This window comes from Sus scrofa, chromosome 7, assembly GCF_000003025.6.
Source record: "Sus scrofa isolate TJ Tabasco breed Duroc chromosome 7, Sscrofa11.1, whole genome shotgun sequence".
Classification (NCBI taxonomy): Eukaryota; Metazoa; Chordata; class Mammalia; order Artiodactyla; family Suidae; genus Sus; species Sus scrofa.
In genome coordinates this window covers 88,245,345-88,267,244 of record NC_010449.5, presented here as the reverse complement: position 1 = coordinate 88,267,244, position 21,900 = coordinate 88,245,345, and the positions used below count along the sequence as shown (strand labels likewise).

The window sequence follows — 21,900 nt, the reverse complement described above, 5'->3', positions numbered from 1 at the left end:
CTAAGCCCCAGCATTCAAGACCACATTTCAGCTGGAGCTCAGAGCAGCCTGGCTCCCTGGCTGGGTGGGTGGGGGTTGCTGCCAGGCAAGAGGCAGGGAGATGCCCAGGGACCCAGAGCCGGTGGTGCCTATGGAAAAGCAGGTGCTTGAGGTAGAGCCTCAGTACCAGGGTGCTGAACTGGGGTCTTTGGAGCTAGTTCCCCAGCTGGCACACAGATCAAACACCGCATCTCGTGGACAGCCCAGGCATGTGGGGGCAGGACGGATGGAGTCACCCAGTGGATGGCCCATGGAGGGTGTCCAACGAAAGGGATCAGAAGCCACAATGAGGGTTCAGCAGTCACACAGTCTGGGATTCGGGTTGGGTAATTCAGATCTTGGGGACAGTGCAGACACACCGCCAGTTAGCCTTAGAGGCTAGAACAGCACAGCCTATCATCTCTGTGATGCCTGGTCCCAGGGCCAGGCTCCAGAGTCAAGCTCTATAAATAATTGCCAAGGAATGAGGGACTCTCAGAGGCTGGAGCAGGGCAAGAACTTTGTTTGGTAGATGAGAAAACCAAGTTGCAACGGAGGGGAGAGGTGCCCCAGGGAGGGTGATGGCGTTGGGACCACCGTGTACCGCCTGGACGTAGGGTCCGGCACTCTGCCACTCATGCGGGCTACACACAGACACACGTTCACACTCCTCAGGCCTACCTCTTTGCCCCACAGCTCAGTGGCCCTCAGTGGCAGGTTTGCACAGCAATGTCCCTAGCAGGTCACCAAGCATGGTCTGCTGGGGCTCGGGGGCCACAGCAGCAAGGCCAGGCCTGGCCCCTGTGCCTTCCTGGCCAGGGCCTGGGAGCAAGGGCCTTGCCCGGGCAGCTCTGATCGTGTCAGCAGTGGTTTCCCTTGTTCTTTGCCAGGAGAGGAGTGAGCAAGAGAGAGAGGTGCACTTAGACCCTAATTTACAATCCAGTCCAGTGGAGCATGAGATTGCAGCCTTCCTTCACCTGCTTATTACTTCAGCACAAGATTGACTTGGAGTTGGGAGGGAGGGGAGTTATATACTTTTGAAAATAAAAATGAAAAAGGTTTGTTTTTTTTTTAAACCTTATTACCAGCAGAAGGAGGAAGCTAGGCTTTTGGGGTCAGGACACTGCATACAGCTTGCTTTTTGGCCACTTGCGCTGGAGACCTAGGAATTTGCCTGCCTGTTGGCTGAGCCTTGTTTCCACAGCACCAGAGTGGGGACTTGGGTCGTGCCATTGGGTGGACTTTAATTAAAGTATTTTGGAATCCCTGCAGGTGACAAGCCCTGTGTCTGTCTGCTCTGGGGACCAGCACTCTAAGCCCCAAGTCTAGGAGGGACTAGGGGGGACCTGGCAGAGGAGGGCAGATGAGGGGGCGTGTGGATGCTCGCTGTGGTCCAGGAGCCTGGAGTCACCCGGAGGGACTAGGGGGGCCTGACGGCTGCAGGTTTTTCAGCTGCTTTGGTTGCGGCAGATCTGGATTGCTTTAGTGTTCTGTCACTAAGGCTGTTGTCTTGGCTTCTGGTCGGGACCTCGAAATTGAGCAGGTGTCCTAAGGGTGAGCTGTGACTGGTCAGCTGGCCACATCTCCACACCCTCTCTCATCCCAGCTGGGCCAAGAGGCCTCTAGAAAGCCCTGGGTTTGCAGAACATGTCTGCACAGAGGGCTTGGGCTCAGCTCTTGAGGAACTTTCCAAGGGCAAGGGGGTTGAGGGGTGTGGCCAGTGGTGTTGGAGCCCAGCTCAGGCCTGGGCTGAGCAGGGAGCAGAGCAGGGAGTAAGGTGCTGCTTTGGGTCCACGGCTGCTTGGAACCTTTTTTTTTTTTTTTTTTTAAGGGCCATATGGAAGTTCCTAGGCTAGGGGTCTACAGGAGCTGTAGAAGCTACCAGCCTAGGCCATAGCCATAGCGATAGCATGTGGAATCTGAGCTGAGTCTGCGACTTACACCACAGCTTGCGGCAGTGCCGGATCCTTAACCCACTGGGCGAAACCAGGTCTTGAACCTGTGTCCTCAGAATACTGGTCAGGTTTCTTTCTGTTTAGCCACAATGAGAACTCCAGGAACACTTTCCAGAGTCTCCCTACAGGAGCCTGCGTCTCCTTAGGCCAGTGTGGGGTAGAGGTTGGGCTGGGACTGGACAGCCCAGCGGGAGCCTGGCTGCAGGATGGGGCCACAGAACACCAAGCAGTGGAAGGTGCCCAGGGCTGCACCCCTTTGTATCGCCCTGCCGCCTTGAGACACCATTTGCTTGTTCTTGAAACCACGAGAGGCAGCCACAGCGCTGAGGTCACCCAAGGAGTTGCATATCTAGAGCTGGTCCCAAAGCAGTTGGGCTGCACCTCAGCCTCTGCACCTGAGTCCTTGGCCATCTGATTGAGCAGCGGGTCCTGGTCAGGGTTTGGCAGAGCTGAACAGAGTAGGGGTGGAAGGGGCGGGGCCCCTGGAGACGGGGTGAGTGGGGAGCTGTGGGGGGCACCGGGCCTGGCCCTTCTCACCTGTGGCCTTCCCCCCCCCCACTCCCCAGCAGGTCAGCTCAGTATGTCGGTCAGCGTCCACGAGACTCGCAAGTCGCGGAGCAGCACGGGCTCCATGAACATCACGCTGTTCCACAAGGCGTCGCACCCCGACTGCGTGCTGGCCCACCTCAACACGCTGCGCAAGCACTGCATGTTCACCGACGTCACGCTCTGGGCGGGCGACCGCGCCTTCCCCTGCCACCGCGCTGTGCTGGCCGCCTCCAGCCGCTACTTTGAGGCCATGTTCAGCCACGGCCTGCGGGAGAGCCGTGACGACACGGTCAACTTCCAGGACAACCTGCACCCCGAGGTGCTGGAGCTGCTGCTGGACTTCGCCTACTCGTCTCGCATCGTCATCAATGAGGAGAACGCAGAGTCGCTGCTGGAGGCGGGCGACATGCTGCAGTTCCACGATGTGCGCGACGCGGCCGCCGAGTTCCTGGAGAAGAACCTGTTCCCGTCCAACTGTCTGGGCATGATGCTGCTGTCCGACGCCCACCAGTGCCGCCGGCTCTATGAGTTCTCCTGGCGCATGTGCCTGGTGCACTTCGAGACGGTGCGCCAGAGCGAGGACTTCAACAGCCTGTCCAAGGACACCCTGCTGGACCTCATCTCCAGCGACGAGCTGGAGGCGGAGGATGAGCGTGTGGTCTTCGAGGCCATCCTCCAGTGGGTCAAGCATGACCCGGAGCAGCGCAAGGCACACCTGCCTGAGCTCCTGCGTGGTGTGCGGCTGGCCCTGCTGCCGTCCGACTGCCTGACGGAGGCCGTGTCCGGCGAGGCCCTGCTCATGGCTGATGAGCGCACCCGGCTCATCGTGGACGAGGCGCTGCGCTGTAAGACGCGGATCCTGCAGAACGACGGCGTGGTCACCAGCCCCTGCGCCCGGCCGCGCAAGGCCGGCCACACGCTGCTCATCCTGGGCGGCCAGACCTTCATGTGTGACAAGATCTACCAGGTGGACCACAAGGCCAAGGAGATCATCCCCAAGGCAGACCTGCCCAGCCCCGCAAGGAGTTCAGTGCCTCAGCCATCGGCTGCAAGGTCTACGTGACAGGGGGCCGGGGCTCCGAGAACGGGGTCTCCAAGGACGTGTGGGTGTACAACACCGTCCACGAGGAGTGGTCCAAGGCGGCGCCTATGCTGATCGCCCGCTTCGGCCACGGCTCAGCCGAACTGGAGAACTGCCTCTACGTGGTCGGGGGTCACACGTCCCTGGCTGGCGTCTTCCCAGCCTCCCCATCTGTCTCCCTGAAGCAGGTGGAGAAGTACGACCCCGGGGCCAACAAGTGGACGATGGTGGCCCCACTGAGAGATGGCGTCAGCAACGCCGCTGTCGTGAGCGCCAAGCTGAAGCTCTTTGTGTTCGGGGGGACCAGCATCCACCGGGACATGGTGTCCAAAGTCCAGTGCTATGACCCCTCGGAGAACCGGTGGACAATCAAGGCTGAGTGTCCCCAGCCCTGGCGGTACACCGCCGCCGCCGTGCTGGGCAGCCAGATCTTCATCATGGGAGGTGACACGGAATTCACGGCTGCCTCAGCCTACCGCTTCGACTGCGAGACCAACCAGTGGACTCGATTGGGGACATGACAGCCAAACGCATGTCCTGCCATGCCCTGGCCTCGGGCAACAAGCTCTACGTGGTGGGGGGCTACTTTGGGACCCAGCGGTGTAAGACCCTGGACTGCTATGACCCCACCTCGGACACGTGGAACTGCATCACCACCGTGCCCTACTCGCTCATCCCCACGGCCTTTGTCAGCACCTGGAAGCACCTGCCTGCGTGAGAGCAACTGCAGGGCCCAGCCAGGTGAGCCCCTTTCCTCCCAGGCCTGTTCCCACTTGGGGTAAAGGTTGTGTCTTCCAGGGAAGGCTGGGTGGGACAGCAGGTGACTGGGGGGTTCTGGGGGCCTTTTTTCACTCTGGAGCCAAAGTCTGGCTCTGTCCCTTACTTGCAGTTGATCTTGAGCAAAGCATATACTCCTTCTGCCAAAACGGACATGTCCCAGACATGACTGCAGGTTACAGTCATCGGGGATCTTTGCTAATCCTCCGTGGAGTTTAGGCCAACCCTTGAACTCTGGAGAGACAGCCTCTAGGCAAGGGCATCCTCTCTCTGACACCAACTGCGAGGGAGGGGTTGTGCAGAACCTTCTCAGATCCAGCCCTCACTCAGGACTCAGGAGTGGACTGAAGGTGTATGTTTATAGTTGTGGTTTATTATGGGGAAAGGATACAGATTATGATAAGCACAGGACAGAGATGCAGGGGGCAGAGTCCTGGATGGGGGTCCAGATGCAAGGCATCCCTTGTCTGGCCCCCTTGAAGTCAAGACAGCATTATTCTCCCAGCATCAGTGAATGACAATACACACAGAATACTGCCCACCAGGGAAGCTCACACAAGCTCTGGTGTCCAGAGTTTTTAATCAGGGCCCCATCATCGCACAGGCATGATTGATGGATTGTCTGCATGGTTACTGTCAAGTCAGCTGGTCCAGTGTGTCCCAAAGCCCTCACCCTAAGTCACACAGATGTGGCCTCCCTGACCCTAAACAAAGACACTCCTATCAGGTGTCATGCAGATCACCTCCCAAAAGCAAGGGCAAAGGTCAGACCTTTGGGCAAGGCTAAAATATTTTTTTTCAACTTAATTTTTATTTTATATTTGAGTATAGTTGATTTACAATGTTGTGTTAGTTTCAGGTGTATAGCACAGTGATTCAGTTATACATTCTGTTTTTGTGCTGGTACTGCACTGTTTTCATCACAGTAGCTTTGTAGTATAGTCTGAACCAGGGAGCCTGATTCCTCCAGGTTCATTTTTCTTTCTTAGGTTTGCTTTGGCTGTTCGGGGTCTTTTGTGTTTCCATACAAATTTAAACATTTTTTTGGTTCTAGTTCTGCAAAAAATGCCATTGATAATTTGATAAGGATTGCATTGAGTCTGTAGATTGCCTTGGGTAATATAGTCATTTTGACATTCTTGATTCTTCTAGGCCAACAACACAACATATCTTTCCATCTGTTTGTGTCATCTTTGATTTCTTTCATCCATCTTACAGTTTTCAGAGTTCAGGTCATTTGCCTCCTTAGGTTTATTCCTAGTTATTTTATTCTTTTTGATGTGATGGTAAATGTGATTTTTTCCTTAATTTGTTTTTCTGATCTTTCACTGTTAGTATATATAAATGCAACAGATTTTTGCATATTAGTTTTGTATCCCACAACTTTACTAAATTAATTGATGAGGTCTAGCAGTTTTTTGGTGGAGTCTTTAGAATTTTCCATGTGTAGTATCATGTCATCTGCAAACAGTGACAATTTTATATCTTTTTTTTCCGATTTGGATTCCTTTTATTTCTTTTTCTTCTGATTGCTGTGGCTAGACTTCCAAAACTATGTGGAATAAAGGCAATGAGAGTGGACATCCTTGTCTCATCCCTGATTTTAGAGGAAATGCCTTCAGCTTTTCACCATTGAGAATGGTGTTACCTGTGGGTTTGTCATATATGGTCTTTATTATGTTGAGGTAGGTTTATTCTGTGCCCATTTTCTGGAATGTTTTTGTCATAAATGAGTATTGAATTTTGTCAAAAGCTTTTTCTGCATCTATGAAGATGATCCTATGGGTTTTAATTCTTCAGTTTGTTAATATGGTGTGTCACCCCATTGATTTGTAGTTATTGAAGAATCCTTGCATCCCTGGGATGAATCCCACTTGCTCATGATGTATGACTGTTAGGATTTCGTTTGCTAGTATTTTGTTGAGGATTTTTGTGTCTATGTTCTTCAGTGATATTAGCCTGTAATTGTGTGTGTGTGGTGTGTGGTATCTTTGGTTTTGGTATCATAAAATTTGGCTGGTTTTGGTATCATGGTGGCCTCATAGAATGAGCTTGGGAGTGTTCCTTCCTCTGCAGTTTTTTGGAATTGTTTCAGAAGGATAGGTGTTAACTCTTCTCTATATGTTTGATAGAATTTAATTTTAATGTTGTCCTAGAGGTCTCTGAGATTGTCTTCATCACTTTTATTCTTTTTTCTTTATTCTGTTCCATGCCAGTGATTTCCACCACTCTGTCTTCCAGCTCACTTACTTGTTCTGTCTCAATTATTCTATTGGTTTTTTCTAGTGTATTTTTCATTTCAGCTATTGTATTGCTCATCTCTGTTTTGTTCTTTAAGTGTTCTAGGTCTTTGTTAAACATTTCTTGTATCTTCTTGGTCTGTGCCTGCATTCTTTTTCCAGGATATTGGATCATCTTTACTGTCATTACTCCGAATTTTTTTTCAGGTAGATTGCCTGTCTCCACTTCACTTGGTGGTTCTTCTGGGATTTTATCTTGTTTCTTTGTCTGGAACATATTTCTCTGCTGTCTCATTTTGTCTTTCTGTATTTGTGGTCGCCTTTCCACAGGCTGCAGGATTGTAGTTCCTCTTGCTTCTGGTGTCTGCACCCGGGTGGGTGAGATTGGTCCAGGGGCTTGTGCAGGCTTCCTGGTGGAAGGGACTGGTGCCTGCCCACTATTGGGTAGAGCTGGGTCCTGTCCCTCTGGTGGGCAGGCCTGTGTCAAGTGGTGTGTTTAGAGGTGGCTGTGAGCTCACTATGACCTTAGGCAGCCTGTATACTGATGGGTGGGGTTGCTCCTGCCCTGATGGTTATTTTGTCTGAGGTTACCAGCACTGGAGCTTGCAGGCTGTTGGATGGCACCAGGTCTTGGTGCCAAAATGCGACCTCCAGGACGGCTCATGATCAATATTCCCTAGGACCTCTGCCACCAGTGTCCCCACAGTGAGCCACAGCTGACCCTTGCTTCTCCAGAAGCAAGGTAGATCTACAGGTAGGTCTGGCCCGGATGTTTATGGAGTCACTGTTTTGCCCTGGGTCCCAGTGTACATGAAACCTTGTGTGCACCCTCCCAAGAATGGAGTCTCTTTTCCACCAGTCCTATGGCGCTACTGCACTCAAGCCCTACTGCCTTCAAAGCCAAATACTCTGGGGGCTCCTCTTCCCAGTGACAGACCCTCAGACTGTGGAGCCTGATGTGGGGCTCAGGACTCTGGCTCCTGTGGGAGAACCTCTGCAATATAATTATTTTCCAGGTTGTGAGTCATCTACCTGGCGGGTATGGGATTTGATTATATCATGAAAGCACCACTCCCCAATCTTGTTGTGGCTTCTTCTTTGTCTTTGGATGTAAAACATCTTTTTTGTTATTTTCCAATTTTTTTGTTGATGATCATTTAGCAGTTAGTTGTGATTTTGGTGTTTTTGTGAGAGGAGGTGAGTCCAAGTCCTTCTCCACCATTTTGTTCAGAATCAAGGGGCTGCTTTTAGCTTGGATGTTTGCTGCCTGTCTCCTCAGTGTGTGCTGTCTGTTATCCCCTTGCTATGGGCTGTGCAGGTGTAGCAGCCTTTGTGCACTCCCGGGATGGCAGGGGCAGTGCTTGGCACCTGCTTGCAGGTCTCCTAGTGGTGGCTGCAGCCCATGCACACCTGGGACAGCAGGGATAGCGCTTGGCACCTGCCTGTGGTCTTTTAGGGAGAGTGGCAACCCACATACTCTCAGGACAGTGGGGGCAGCTTGGTACCTGCTTGTGAGTCCCGCAGCAGCAGCAGCCCATGCCTGCCTCTAGAGCCCATGATGGTGGTGGCACCGAGCTCTCCTCAGTGGTGTCCTGTTGCCTGAGCGCCCTGACAGGGAAAGCAGCTCTTATGGCAGCCCCGGCCCTCTCCTTGCACACCCCCAACGATGGTGCCTTGCTTCTCTGGAGGACCCAGGTTTCTAGTACCCCCCAGCTGCCTCATTCCAGCCTCTCCCTCAGTCCAGTCTCCAAGCAGCCAAACCTGGTCCTCCCTCTCCAGGGTTTGACTTCTGAAGCCCGAGCTTCAGCTCCCAGCCCCCACCCATATCAGTGGACAGGTGTCCAGGCGGGCTCGGGCAGGCAGGCCTGGCGGCACCTGTGGCCCATGACAGCGTGTCTCCCCAGGCTCCGGAGCGCTGGCTCCATGCAGGCTGATCTCCCCACTGGCGTGGGGACTTCCCAGGATGTGGGGTACCTTTGTTCCTTCACAGTCCTCTCCCAGGGGTGCAGGCTCCATCCCCATTCCTTCCTTTCTCGCTCTCTTTTCTTCCTTTTCCTTTTGTCTGACCCGGTTACGTGGAGGGTTTCTTGCCATTTCAGAAGTCTGAGGTTTTCTGCCGGTGTTCCATAGATGTTCCGTGTGAATCGTTCCACGTGTAGAAGTGTGTGTGTGGTTTTTTTTTTTAAGGAGTTTCCCAGGTTAGAGGTCTAATTGGAGCTGCAGCTGCCTACACCACAGCCACAGCAAGGCAGGATCTGAGCCGCATTTGCGACCTACACCACAGCTCACAGCAACGTCGGATCCTTAACCCACTGAGCAAGGCCAGGGATTGAACCCACAACCTCATGGTTCCCAGTCAGATTTGTTTCCACTGCGCCATGATGGGAACTCCGTAGATGTGTTTTTAATGTATTTGTGGGAGGAGGTGGGCTGCACATCCTGCTCCTCCGCCACCTTGATCACTCCCCAAGGTTAAATTCTTCCCTACGCAAATGCGAAGCCCAGGTGCTGCCCCAGACCACGTGCGTCGGGGCCTCTGGGGGCCAGGCCTTAGTAGCCTTTGTGGCTCCAGGTGAGTCCATTGCGTAGCCAGGTGAGAGCCCTGCACTGGGGACCTGTGAGAAGGAACAAGAGGGGAGTAGGTAGAGCACTCGGAGGGGGGGCACGTGCTGGCTCTGTGGTCCGGTGCCACTCTAGACATCCAGACATCTGGTGTACCAGGGCTCTTGGGTCCTGCCTCTCCTGGAGGCAGCTGCGTGGTCGCCAGTGTGCAAGGGAGCCTCTTGTCCCCCGTTTCCCATCTCCTATCCACCTGCAAGATGGAGAACAGGCCTTTCTCAAAGCAGGTGTCATGAGAAGTGAGGGCAGGCCCCCTGCAGGATTTGCTGCAGTGCTGCCCCAGTTACCCTGAGTTATCTCACTCCCTGTTCCTAGCACCATCATTATATGAAAAGAGGAGGTGACAACAATGCAGGGAGCAAAGGGACATATCTCGGTGCTCTTTGTGGTGCTGAGGCTGGGGGGGGGGGGGGGGGGGGGGGGGGGGGGGGGGGGGGGGGGGGGGGGGGGGGGGGGGGGGGGGGGGGGGGGGGGGGGGGGGGGAGTGACCGGGTGCCGTGGGTGGCCTTAGCCCTCCTCAGCAACTTGGCCCTTGGGGTGGTGATGTCTGGGGACCCCAGATTCATGGGAGGCAGGAGATGTGGGTCCAAGCGGCTCAGAGAAGCAGGGTAGGGTGGGAGAGCCAGGGTCATGCAGGAAAACCCTGGCCCCAGCTGGTCCTGGCCTCCAAGGTGCTTCTCTGCCCAGTCCCTCCCTGCCCACACCCACCCCAGGCTCCTGCAGCCTTGAGGAGCCAGCCCTCAGCCCTGTGCAGTTCAGGTCACAGGAGCCCCGTCAGGAGCCAGCCTGAGCTGAAAAATTAATTTCCTCAATGACCCAGTGGCTGCTGACAAGAATGCTGAAAGCTCTACACGGCAAAAGCAATCATACTTAGCTGGGATTGCTTCTGAATGGAATCTGATGTTTCAGCTATTAAATCAAATCCAGCCGGGCCTTCGAGGCCCTTAAAGGGATATGCACACCGGCAGGCCAGGCAGGCCCTGGCGAGGGCATCAGCTCTGTGCATTTAGGGTGTTGCTGTCACAAAGGCCAGCCTGGATGGGAATGGGGCTCTGTTCTCTTTTAAGGTGTCTCTGCCTTGTTTTGTTATTATCTGCTCTTATCCTCTTTGGGAGAAAAGTCTGGCCGGCCAAATATCTTGGGCTTCAAATGGAACATTGGAGTTTCCTCGTTGAGTCCCTGGGAACTTAGGAAGCTGGACTGGTCACCTCTGGGGCCTGATGGTGCCTCCCATCTCAGGCTGCCCAGCCCAGGCGGCTTTGACCTTGTCTGGTGTTTGCCCATCCCCGGGACCTTGAAGGGCAGTTCTTCTCCAAGTGGGCCAGGTAGGGGGACAGGTCAGCGGGACCCATTGAGCCCCTTTTCCAAGACTGCCCTTCCTTCTGGGGACATGGAAGGGAAGCAGACATTGACTTTTGGTTCTGACTCTTGCAGGCTTGACCTGAACTTCAGCTTTCCCATCTGGAAAACAGGAATAAAAATTACATTCCTCATAGTGGCTGAGTGGAAGAGATCAAGTGAGAGGCTGGGTTCAGAGTCAGCTTTTGTATGAGGTCGGTGGGGTGAAGGGGGGTGAGAATGGGTTCAGGATGCTTCAGGCGGCAGGGGCCCTGGACCAGCCCTTCCTGGAAGGGTTCAGCCTCCGCGGTCGAGATCACGCTTTTCTTGAGCCTGGCTGAGGGCCGCACGGGCTTGTTCCTTCGGTCCTCCCTGGTCCACGGCGTGGGTGCTGTGGTCTCAGGGGTGAGGTTGTGACAGAGCACTGGGACAGGAGGCTGACGCTTGGGTGTGCCCAGCCTTCCCTTGGCTCCCGGGAAATGGGGCCGTCTGGCAGGAAGGCCACCCCTCCCTGCTGCTGCTGAGGCAGCTGCCAGTGCTGCCAGACCCGCTGGAGGAGTAGCTCCCACCTGGAAGGCCACACACCAGGTTCTAAGGGCAGTCAGGAGCGAGGGGCAGCAGGTGGCCTTGCTGTGGGTGCTGCCCACCAGACATGGGCCCGGTGTGGGTGCTGCCCTGGTGGTGGGTGTGGAGGGGGTGGGAGGGGTCCTGGGACAGCAGTGGTGGGTGAGGGGCTGGGCCCCAGCCCTCTCAGTGAGGATGAGCAGAGATGTGGCGTGCCTGCTGTGCCCGCCACCCGCACTCCCCCGCTGCCCCCAGCCTGGCTGCCAGCTAGGAATCCCTTGGGTCCAGAGCTGAGGCCAGAGAATGGGATCTGTACCCAGCCCGTCTTCTAAGTGCCCCTCCTGATCCCTACAGGTGTGGGATCAGCCAGGGGTCCTGCCTGCAGTGCCTCTCGGGTTCCAAACCACTCTGTCCATCCCTTCAGGGACCACCAGCCAGAGGTGCCCTGTGCTCTGCGGCTCCTCCCCGTCACCCTGGGCGACTTCCCTGGTTGTCCCCAAGGGTCTTGTTTCCTCGTCTTGGACACCAGCTGAGAATTCTGGGTGATGCCTGCGTCCATGCCGAGTGCCCCCGTCCTGAGTCCATTCAGTCCTCTCGGAAGCGTTTGTCGTAGGCGCTGTTGTCACAGAGCTGGCACCTGAGAGTTAGGGTGGGTGGTTGGCAGCAGACTAACAGCTCATAAGAGTTGGAGTGGGATCTAGCCCCAGACGTGCCCAAAACCTGCAGGTGTCTCGAGAGGCCTGGGTACCTGGCAGCCCCACGTCTGCACCCTGGCAGCAGAGATAGGCCCGGCATGGGTGCTGCCCGGTGGTGGGTGTGGAGCGCTGTGTTGGAAGCTGAATGCCGGCAGGATCTCCAGAGCCAGCCCTTAGCTCCCACGTCACAGATCCTTGTCTCTAGGTGACGGTGGCTGGGAGGCCCCTCGAGCTGGGGTGGCACCCACCTCCCTGGTTACCCGCCAAGTGTAGACTGGTGTGAACATTTTTTCCTCTTCTCCCCCACTGAGCTCCCCCAGCCCCGCCTGGGCTGCCGTCTCTAGAACACTGGGGCCAGGGCCAGGCTGCCAGGAGCCCTTCTTCTCCTCCTGGGCATTGTCAGGTCCAGCCGATTGAGGTGCTGGGGCACAGGCTCCATCCCAGCTCTGGGATAGGCTCAGCCTGTTAGTCCCCTGTGGGGCCCGCGGGGGCTCGGTTGCTGCCGCAAGTGGTGAGGGGGGATGATTCAGCACATTCTGTCCTGCCTTAAAAGAAATCACTGCCAAGAGGAAACCCCAGAGCCCAGGATTCAGGGCTGGGCCTGGTGTGGCAAGGAGGGGCCCAGGGTGGGAGGTCAGGCCTTTTTGAAACACCCCATGTCTGCCCATCTGTCCGCACACTTGGTCTCCCATTCTGCCTGCCTTCACCAGGGGCATGATCAGGTGCCCACCACCATTGGTGGTACAGTCCGCAAAGCAGGCCCCCTTCCAACAACCCATGGGCCAGCGAGGGCAGTCATGGGGTTGACCTGGGCCTGCTGCGCACAGATGATGCCAGACGACCGCTGACCCCACGTCTGCTCTGCAAGGTAGGGGAGAGTCCTGTCAACTGAAAAAAGCTAAAGGTTGAGAATCATGTTTTATTTGGTGGACAAAACTGAGGACTTAAAGGAGTTCCCACTGTGGCTTATCGGGTTATGAACCTGACCAGTATCCTTGAAGATGAGGGTTCTATCCCTGGCCCCGCTCAGCGGGTTAAGGATCTGGCGTTGCCGTGAGCTGTGGTATAGGTCACAGAGACAGCTTGGTTCTTGCATTGCGGGGCTGTGGCATAGGCCAGAGGCTACAGCTCCGATTCAACCCTTAGCTTGGGAACTTCCATGTGCCGCAGATGTAGCCCTAAAAACCAGGGGGGAAAAAAAAAAGAAAAACCCTGAGAACTTAAGCCCAGGAGAGCATCTGAGAGAACTCAGAGACCACCTGCTCTGAAGAGGCAAGGGGGGAGCCAGGAGCATAGGGGTTTTTGCAGCAGACGCAGTAGTCAGAGCATAAAAGATTACTGTTAATTAAAGACATCGAGGCATCTCAAGTGAAGGAAAGTAGCATTTTCTGTGTATGGGAAGATGCAAGAGTGTGGCTCACTGCCATCATTCCTTTGACATGCACCTCAATCTCTGGGGCCAACATCCTGTGCTTCTCACCCAGAGTCTCCTCGGGGTGCATTTTCCAGGGGTGGCCGATGGCTTGATGGCAGGCATCCTGTTTCTGAGCTCCCTCAGAGCTCACTGTCGGCTCTAATGTGATGGCCTCGTGGCGGCAACATCCTTTCTTTGCTGATATGGCAGGCACGTGGACAGGCAGGGGTGGGCACAGGAGGACAGAAAACCCTTGGCAAGAATCCCTACTCCAAGAACTCCAGAGAACTTGGTGGTTTTGTTTGGGTTTTTAAAAATTGAAGTATAGTTGATTTACAACGTTGGGTTGATTTCTTGCTGTATAGCCAAGTGACTCAGTTATTATATACGAACACACATTCTTTTTTATAGTCTTTCCCATTATGGTTTATCCCAGGATATGGAATGTAGTTCCCTGTACCAGACAGTAGGACCTTGTTGTTTATCCCTTCTATATATAATAGTTTGCATCTACTAACCTCAAATTCCCAGTCCATCCCTTCCCCACTTCCCTCCCCCTTGGCAACTACAAGTCCATTCTCTGTGTGTCTGCTTCTGTTTTGTAGATAGGTTAATTTGTGCCACATTTTGGATTCCACATATAAGTAATATTATACAGTGTTTGCCTTTCCTTTTCTGACTTAATGTGATAATCTCGAGTTGCATCCATGTTGCTGCAAATGGCATTATTTCGTTCTTTTTTGTGGCTGAGTAGTATTCCATAGTATATATATACCACATCTTCTTTATCCATTCATCTGTCAGTGGACATTTACATTGCCTCCATGTCTTGGCTATTGAGAAGAGTGCTGCTGTGAACATAAGAGTGCATGTGTCTTTTTGAATTATAGTTTTGTCCAGATACATGCCCAGCAGTGGGATTGCTGGGACATGAAGTAATTCTATTTTTAGTTTTCTGTGGATCTGCCCTATGTTTTCCGTAATGGCTGCACCAACTTACATTCCCACCTACAGTGCAGGAGGGTTCCCTTTCTCCACACCCTCTCCAGCATTTATTTGTAGACTTATTAAGGATGACCATTCAGACTGGTGTGAGGTGGTACCTCATGCAGTTTTGCTTTGCATTTCTCTAATAGTGATGTTGAACATCTATCTTTTCATGTGCCTACTGGCCATCTGTCTTTCTTTTTTGGAGGAATATACTTAGGTGTTCTGTCCATTTTTCGATTGGGTTGTCTGGTGTTTTTGTTGTTGAGCTGTATGAGCTGTTTGTGTATTTTTAGAGAAGCCCTTTGTAGATGACATCAGTTGCAAATATTTTCTCCCATTCTGTGGGTTGTCTTTTTGTTTTGTTGATGAGTTCCTTTGCTGTGCAAAAGCTTGAAAGTTTGGTTAGGTCCCATTGGTTGATTTTTGTTTTTATTTCTATTGCTTTGGGAGACTGACTGACCTAAGAAAACATTGGTATGATTTATGTCAAAGAATGTTTGGCCTGTGATCTCTTCTAGGAGTTTTTTGTGTCTTGTCTTATGTTTAAGTCTTTAAGCCATTGTGAGTTTATTTTTGTGCATGGTGTAAGGGGGTGGAGAACCTGTTGTGTATTTTTTTTTTTTTTACTTTCATTAGAATTTATTTTTAGTGAAATATAGTTCATTCAGTATACAGAAATGTGACTGATTTCTGAATGTTAACATTATGTCCTGCTACTTTGCTGAATTTGTTGATAAGTTCAAGTAGTTTTGGGGTTGAGTCTTTGTGGTTTTCTATGTATAGTATCATGTCATCTGCATACATCGACAATTTTATTGTGTATTTTTTTATTTTATTGAAGTATAGTTGATTTAGAAGCTTGTGTTAATTTTTGATTTACAGCAAAGGGACTCGGTTATACATACATTCTTTTTCATGTTCTTTTCCATTATGATTTATACAGGATATTGAATATAGTCCCCTGTGCTATATAGTAGGACCTTTTTATCCATCCTTTTGTTTCCATCTGTTAATCCCAAATGCAGCAATCCACCCCTCTTCCCCCTTGGCAGCCACAGGTCTCAGATAAGCTGTTTTTAAAATAGAAGCCCACAGGGGTTCAGCTGTCCATCGCCTTCCATCTCTATCCTGAGCATCCCCCCGCTACCCCTCCCGGTCCTTCTTGGGCCTGCTGTATTCTTTCTTCTCCAGGTGATCAGCCCTGGAGCTGCTGCTCCAGCCAAGGGCATATCCCTGCTCAGAGTCGGGCCAGGGTTACACTGCACAGTCATTGTGGGTTAGACTTTAGAAATGACCACACTGGCCAGGTGGTTTTCTTAGTGGTCTCCAGGGCATTCTATACCAAGCCTTTCACCTGCATTAGGTGACTCCACCATGCTCTGGGAGGCAGGTATCTATGCTCATTTTCCACAGGAAAACACAGATGCCACACTGATGGAGAACCAAGCACTGGAGGGAGAGCTTCCTGACCACAGGGACTGTCCTGCCTAGCTCACCCCTGCCTCTGTCCTGTGGGGCCTGGTTGAGAGGCTGTGCACAAAATATTTGTTAAGTGCAGGAATGAACATGCAGGCTGCTGCCCACAACTGTGCTGTTCTTCCTGATGGCATGGCTCCTGGCTATGACCTTGTCTGCCCTCCTGCACTATTTCCCCCTCACTGGCCTACATTCAGATTCTCAAAAGGGCCAGATTCCCACCCCCAGGGCCTTTGCACATGCCATTCCTTCTGCCTAGACGGCTGTTTGCCCCTCTTGCAATCTGTCTGTCCTTCAGGGCTCAGGTTAAATATTACTTCCTTCCCACACATTCCACCAAACTAAAAATCCTGGTTCTAAGCTCTAATTTTTTGTTGTTCACATATAGCTCTTCTCTCTGTACAATGGCTGTATACAGTTGTTCATACAAGCCTGCAGTTTCTCCCGCTGGAGGACACTCTTTGGGATAGTAGCTGTGTCTGGCTGTTTCCCTGGGCCTGGCATGGTGCCTGCTGGGTTGAGGGTGCTGAGGGCACATGGCCAGAGGGACTGAATGGACTAATGAGTAGTCTCCATGGTCTAGGTGAAGAAAGCATGGTTCGAGGCGGTGACAGCATTGCTCAGGTCTGCATTGCTGGTAATTCTCACACCCAGGCTTGAGTGCCGGCTCTTACACGTGGCCTCTTAATCATCACCTGCTTCCAGGTTTGCACAGAACAGCGTGGGCCTGATTCACATTTTCTCTCTCTCGTTCCTCTACAGACTCTGCGTGTTTCTTCCCTCCCCATGGCTCCAGCCCTCCTGTCCCATGGTGGCCCTGACCCTGTCTGCCACAGCGGGAAGCTCAGTCTGGCCCTGGGCCAGCACTTTAAGTGGCCAGAAGCCGGTCCTTCCAGCCCTGAGCTTCAGAGAAGAGAAGTGTCTCCAGTGCCCTGTGTGTCCAGCTGAGGCCTTTCCTGCTTTGCAGTGGTTTGTGGGGGAGAGGACCTTCCAGCGGGGAAGGGATGGATACCAGGACCCCCTCGGCCTCCAGGAGAAGGACAGATTTGCCAAGCCTTGAGGTCACCTGTTTCAGCAAGTCCTGGACGAAGGTGGGGGTGGCAGCACTGATGGCATGGCCTTTGGCTCAGGGCTTCTCTGTCAGTATTGTAATGTCTCCCCATGGAGGATGGCTCAGGCTTCTGTGAAATGGGTGCACCAGGGCTGAGAGCAGAAAAGGTGCTGCGGAGAAGGTCTACACATGAAGGGAGGGAACCCTTCCGTGACCTCAGTGATGGCCACAGGCTTCATTAGCAAACTGACACCCAGGCCCCAGAGTCGGGCCTTTCCTCCAGTGACCTCACCACCTCCTGGTCACACCATCACACCCCAGGATGCTGTGCCCAGATATAGACACCAATGCACATGGTGGTCCCCAGTGACACATTCTATCAAATGAGGGGTGTCCTTGGGGCTGTCCCATCACCTCCCCTCAGAGCCCAGCCAAGAGGCAGCAATGACCCCATCTCCTCACAGGACCGCATTGGCCCGAGGATGGGACCCTCCCCTCCAAGACCAGGGGCAGATTTGAGCTGGGGTGTGTAGATGGGTCTCCAGGGCGCCCACCATAGATCCCACCAGGTCCAGCCTCATCTCACCTTGGAGGATGACAGCAAGGCCCATGATGACAGTTCCCCAACCAGTGCCCCTGTCCTGTGGCCTCTAGGTCTTCAGCTGGTAACTGGATCTAACCCTTTTGCCCCCTGAGCTCAAAAATAAGTTTGGTCCCAAGAGAATGGCTTTTTCCACCTACCAAGTCACTGGGTCCCTCCTTGGTACATCCCCAGCAGCTGGGGTTGTGGAGAGGTTGGTGCCTGCCAGCAGCCTTCCTCATACCTAATGTTAAGAGTTTCCAGGCTGGTCCTTCATTGGCCTCAGTGCTTTGTTGGACAGGACAAGGCTTTCGGTGCCTGGGCTAAAACCTGTGACTTCCCAGGCTGGCTGCCATATGCAGTGATGCAGAATTGGGCTCCAACATGGACTTAACTGTTGATGGGGCCAGTTGCTTTCCATAATTGGGCTCTGATCCTTATAGCGCCTCCATGCTGGTGCTCTTCCTGTGGGCATCTCCTGGGGCATAGAGCCTTTGGGCTGGCATCACCCATAGGCCATCAGCATCTACTTGGGAAAAAGCAGAAGGTGCATCTCCAGGTTATTGGGACCTCACCTTTATCAGAGGCCAGCCTCTGGCTTTCAGTGCATCGTTTCAACCACCCAGAGGCCAGGTGGGTGTCCCAGGAAATGGCTCTGCCTGAGAAGTCAGGGAGGCCCTGGGGCTGGTGTCAGAAGCTACAGGGCTGAGGTAGGGAAGCAGCATCTCTCGGTCCAGAGCTCACCCTGCCTGAGGGCTTCTGTGGCCTGTTGGATTGTTGGGCTGAGATAAGCACCCATCTCACAGCATAAAGGACCTTGCAGTGGTGCTTTCCCTAGAAGTTGTGTTGCTTTTGTCTGTTTCTAACTTAATAAAAGAGTTGAGAAAAATCTTGCTTTCCTTGGATGCTGATGTCAGTCTTGGGGGACATAAGGCACAGGCAGACTCAGATAACTCCCCTCTCCAAGCCAGCTCTCTGGGGGTGCAGGAGCCAGTGGAGAGGGCGTCCAGTCCTCAGATTATTTCATCATCAGAAGCCTTTACATCGAGTCTCATGTAGAATCCTGATTACCTTCCTGAAAACCCCCTGTGTGAAGAACTCTTAAGTCGAAGGTATAGTTCTGTTGATTTCCACATGCTCCTTTTTATGCTGTGAGCCACCAGTTGATACTCTTGTGTGATGATTACAAGTTCCATTAAGGCAGACATCCTTACTCCAGTAGTGGTATCAGTTATCACAACACAGCCTCTGCATTGCTCATGTTCAGCTGCTCTCCTTTCAAACATTTTCATAGCTATTATGAACCATAATATGAACATGGACCTAGATAGGCTGTGACAGCCACAGAGCAAAGAGGAGGCCCTGCCCAAAATCCCACTGCAGGCTCTGGACACCACAACACCAAACACATCCCCTATCAAAGGGACAATGACCAGCACACGCTTAGGAAAGATGAGGCTGGCATCCATAACCTAAACAGCCTTCATAACAAAAATATTGTACTCACATAGTCTATACAGGGATGCTCCCACATAGAAACACCCCTTCAAGACCACAGTAGATAATTATTTCTCCTAAGTTCATTGAGACAGAGAAAATTTAGTAAATGAAAAAGCAGAGGATCTAGCCCCAATTAAAAGAACAAGAGAGAAACTATGAAAGAAAAATTAATGAAACAGACCTCATCAGTCTACTAGACCTTGAGTTCAATAAGGAGGAGGTAATAAAAAATGCTAAACCAGTTAAGAATTGATAGAAATGCAGATCATTGTAACAGAACTAGAAACTATAGAGGAGCCAAGATAAAAACCAGTCTGGGAGCAGTGAAGACCAGACTAGATAACTCAGAAGAATGAATAAGTGATCTGGAAGAGAGAATAATGGAAATCCACCCAAACAAAACAGCAGACTGGGAGTTCCTGTTGTGGCTCAGCAGTGACGAATCTGAATAGTGTCCATAAGGACACAAGCTTGATCCCTGGCCTCACTCAGTGGGCTAAGGATCTGGTGTTGCCACGAGCTGTGGTGTGGGTTGCAGATGTGGCTCAGATCCTGCATGGCTGTGGCTGTGGTGTAGACTGGCAGGTACAGCTCCAATTAGACCCCTAACCAGGGAACTTCCATATGCCAAGGGTGCAGCCCTAAAAAGACAAACAAAAAACAACCAGCATACTAAAAGACAATTTTTTAAAAAGCAACATAGATCTATAGGATAATATAAAGCATACAAACCTAGGCATAATAGTGATTCCAGAAGAAGGGGGGGGAATCAAAAATATATTCAAAGAAATTATGGCTAAAAACTTCCCACACCTAGAGAAGGAAACATAGCCAGGTACAGGAATCACAGAAGGTCCCAAATAAGACATAATTAAATGTCCCCACATCAAGACATAAAATGGCAAAAGTCAAAGATTCTAAAGGCATACAAGAGAAAAAGAGCTACAAGTGAACCCTCATAAGGCTATCAGCTTATTTCTCTGAAAAAAAATTGCAGGCCATAAGTAAGTGGTATGATATGTTTAAAATTCTAAAAAGGAAAAAAAAAACCTGCAAGCTAGGGTATTCTACCCAACAAGACCATCACTCAGGAGAGAGAAATAATTTCTCGGTCAGGCAAACACTAAAAGAACACAGCAATATTCAACATAATCTAAAAGAAGCAAGAATCTCTAGAAAAGGGAAAATCACAATAGGAAAGGCAAATACATAAAAGGATTAAAGAGCACTTAAATAAACCAGTAGATACATTTAAATACAATTAAAAAATTTTAAGAAGTGATTATAACCACAATTAACAACAAAAGAATAAACATGAAGATTTAAAATAGGACATGAAAATCACAAGATGTGAGGGAGGGGAGTAAAAAAAAAAAAAGAAAAGATCTTTTAGAATATTTGCATTTATGTGGCTGTAAGTCTAAAGCAAGTAGATATAGTTTGGAGTTACTTGAAAACTGGGGTAAGCACAAATCAAAAATTAGAATAGATTCACAAAAACTGAAAAGAAAGGAACTCAAGCATAACTGCCTAATACAAAAGAAAATCAAACCACAAAGGGAAAAAATAAAAAGTGGAACAAAAAGAATTAAAAAATCAACTGGAAAATGAAGTTTAAAATGGTAATAAGTACATACTTATCAATAAGTACTTTAAATGTCAATGGCCTAAATGTTGCAATCAAGACATTAAGTGGCAGATTGGATTAAAAAAAAACTAAAATATGCTTCCTGCAAGAGATTCACTTTAGGGTGAAAGACAGATTGAAAGTGAAGGAATAGAAAAAGATATTTCAAGCAAATGGAAACAAGAAAGTGAGAGTAGCAATACTCGTATCAGACAAAACAGACTTTAAACAAAGTCCATAGAAAAAGACAAAGAAGGATATTATATAATAATAAAAGGATCGATACAAGAAAAGGCTATTACACTCTTCAATATATATATGCATGCAATCTAGGAGCATATATATATACACACAGACACAGACACACACATATATATGTGATAAATATATATAGTACAGGAGTCCCCATTTTGGCGCAACAGAAACAAATCTGACTAGGAACCATGAGGTTGCAGGTTCAATCCCTGGCCTTGCTCAGTGGGTTAAGGATCCAGCATTATCATGAGCTGTGGTGTAGGTCACAGATGCAGCTCGGATCTGGTGTTGCTGTGGCATAGGCCAGTGGCCACAGCTCCAATTGGACCCCTAGCCTGGGAACCTCCATGTGCCATGGGTGTGGCCCTAAAAAACAAAAGACATGTATATATTAGTACAAAAACTAATGGACATAAAGGGAGAAATTAACAGGTATACAAATAGTAGACTTTAACATTCCCCTCGCATCAATGGAGAGATCTTCCAGTCAGAAAATCAGTAACGGTGATCATAAATGACACAGAGACTAGTTGGACTTTAATGTCAATAGGACACTATATCCAAAAACCCCCAGAATACATTTGTTTTTTTTTTTTTAAGTATGCATGGAACAGTCTCTGAGATAGACCACATACTAGGTCACAAAACAAGCCTCAACAAATTTAAGAGAATAGAAATTATTTCAAGCATCTTTTCTGACACTGGTATGAAACTAGGAATCAATCATAGAAAAAGCAAGGGAAAAATGAACACTTCAAGACTAAACATCATGCTACTAAAAACCCAAGGTAGCAACAATCAAATCAAAGAGAAAATCAGAAAATACCTTGAGATAAATGACAATGAAAATACCTTACCAAATCGATACACAGCAAAAGTAGTTCTAAGAGGGAAGTTCATAGCAAGACAGGTCTTCCGGAAGAAAAAAAAAAAAAATCTCATATAAACCACCTAACTTACTACCTAAAAGAAATAGAAAAAACAAAAAAAACAAAACAAAACAAAAAAAACAGAATAAAACCCAAAGTCAGCAGAAGGAAGGAACTAAAAATCAGAGAGGGAATAAAATAGAGATTTTAAAAAAAAAATGTCAATGAAACAAAGAACTGGTTTTTTGAAAAGAGCAAATCAAACATCTAGCCAGGCTCATGGAAAAGAAGCGAGAGGACCA

At 50.6% G+C, this 21,900-nt stretch overlaps 1 protein-coding gene across 1 annotated transcript in view; it reads left to right on the top strand.

Moving 5' to 3' along the window:
* The window catches only part of KLHL25 (kelch like family member 25), a 42,950-nt gene extending 24,714 nt beyond the window's left edge, over positions 1–18,236 (top strand). The window contains 4 exon segments of the mRNA XM_005666300.3: positions 2,540–3,532; positions 3,535–4,110; positions 4,113–4,344; positions 16,479–18,236. Of these exon segments, the coding sequence (XP_005666357.2) occupies positions 2,554–3,532; positions 3,535–4,110; positions 4,113–4,321 (1,764 nt within the window). The 5' untranslated portion in view covers positions 2,540–2,553 and the 3' untranslated portion in view covers positions 4,322–4,344; positions 16,479–18,236.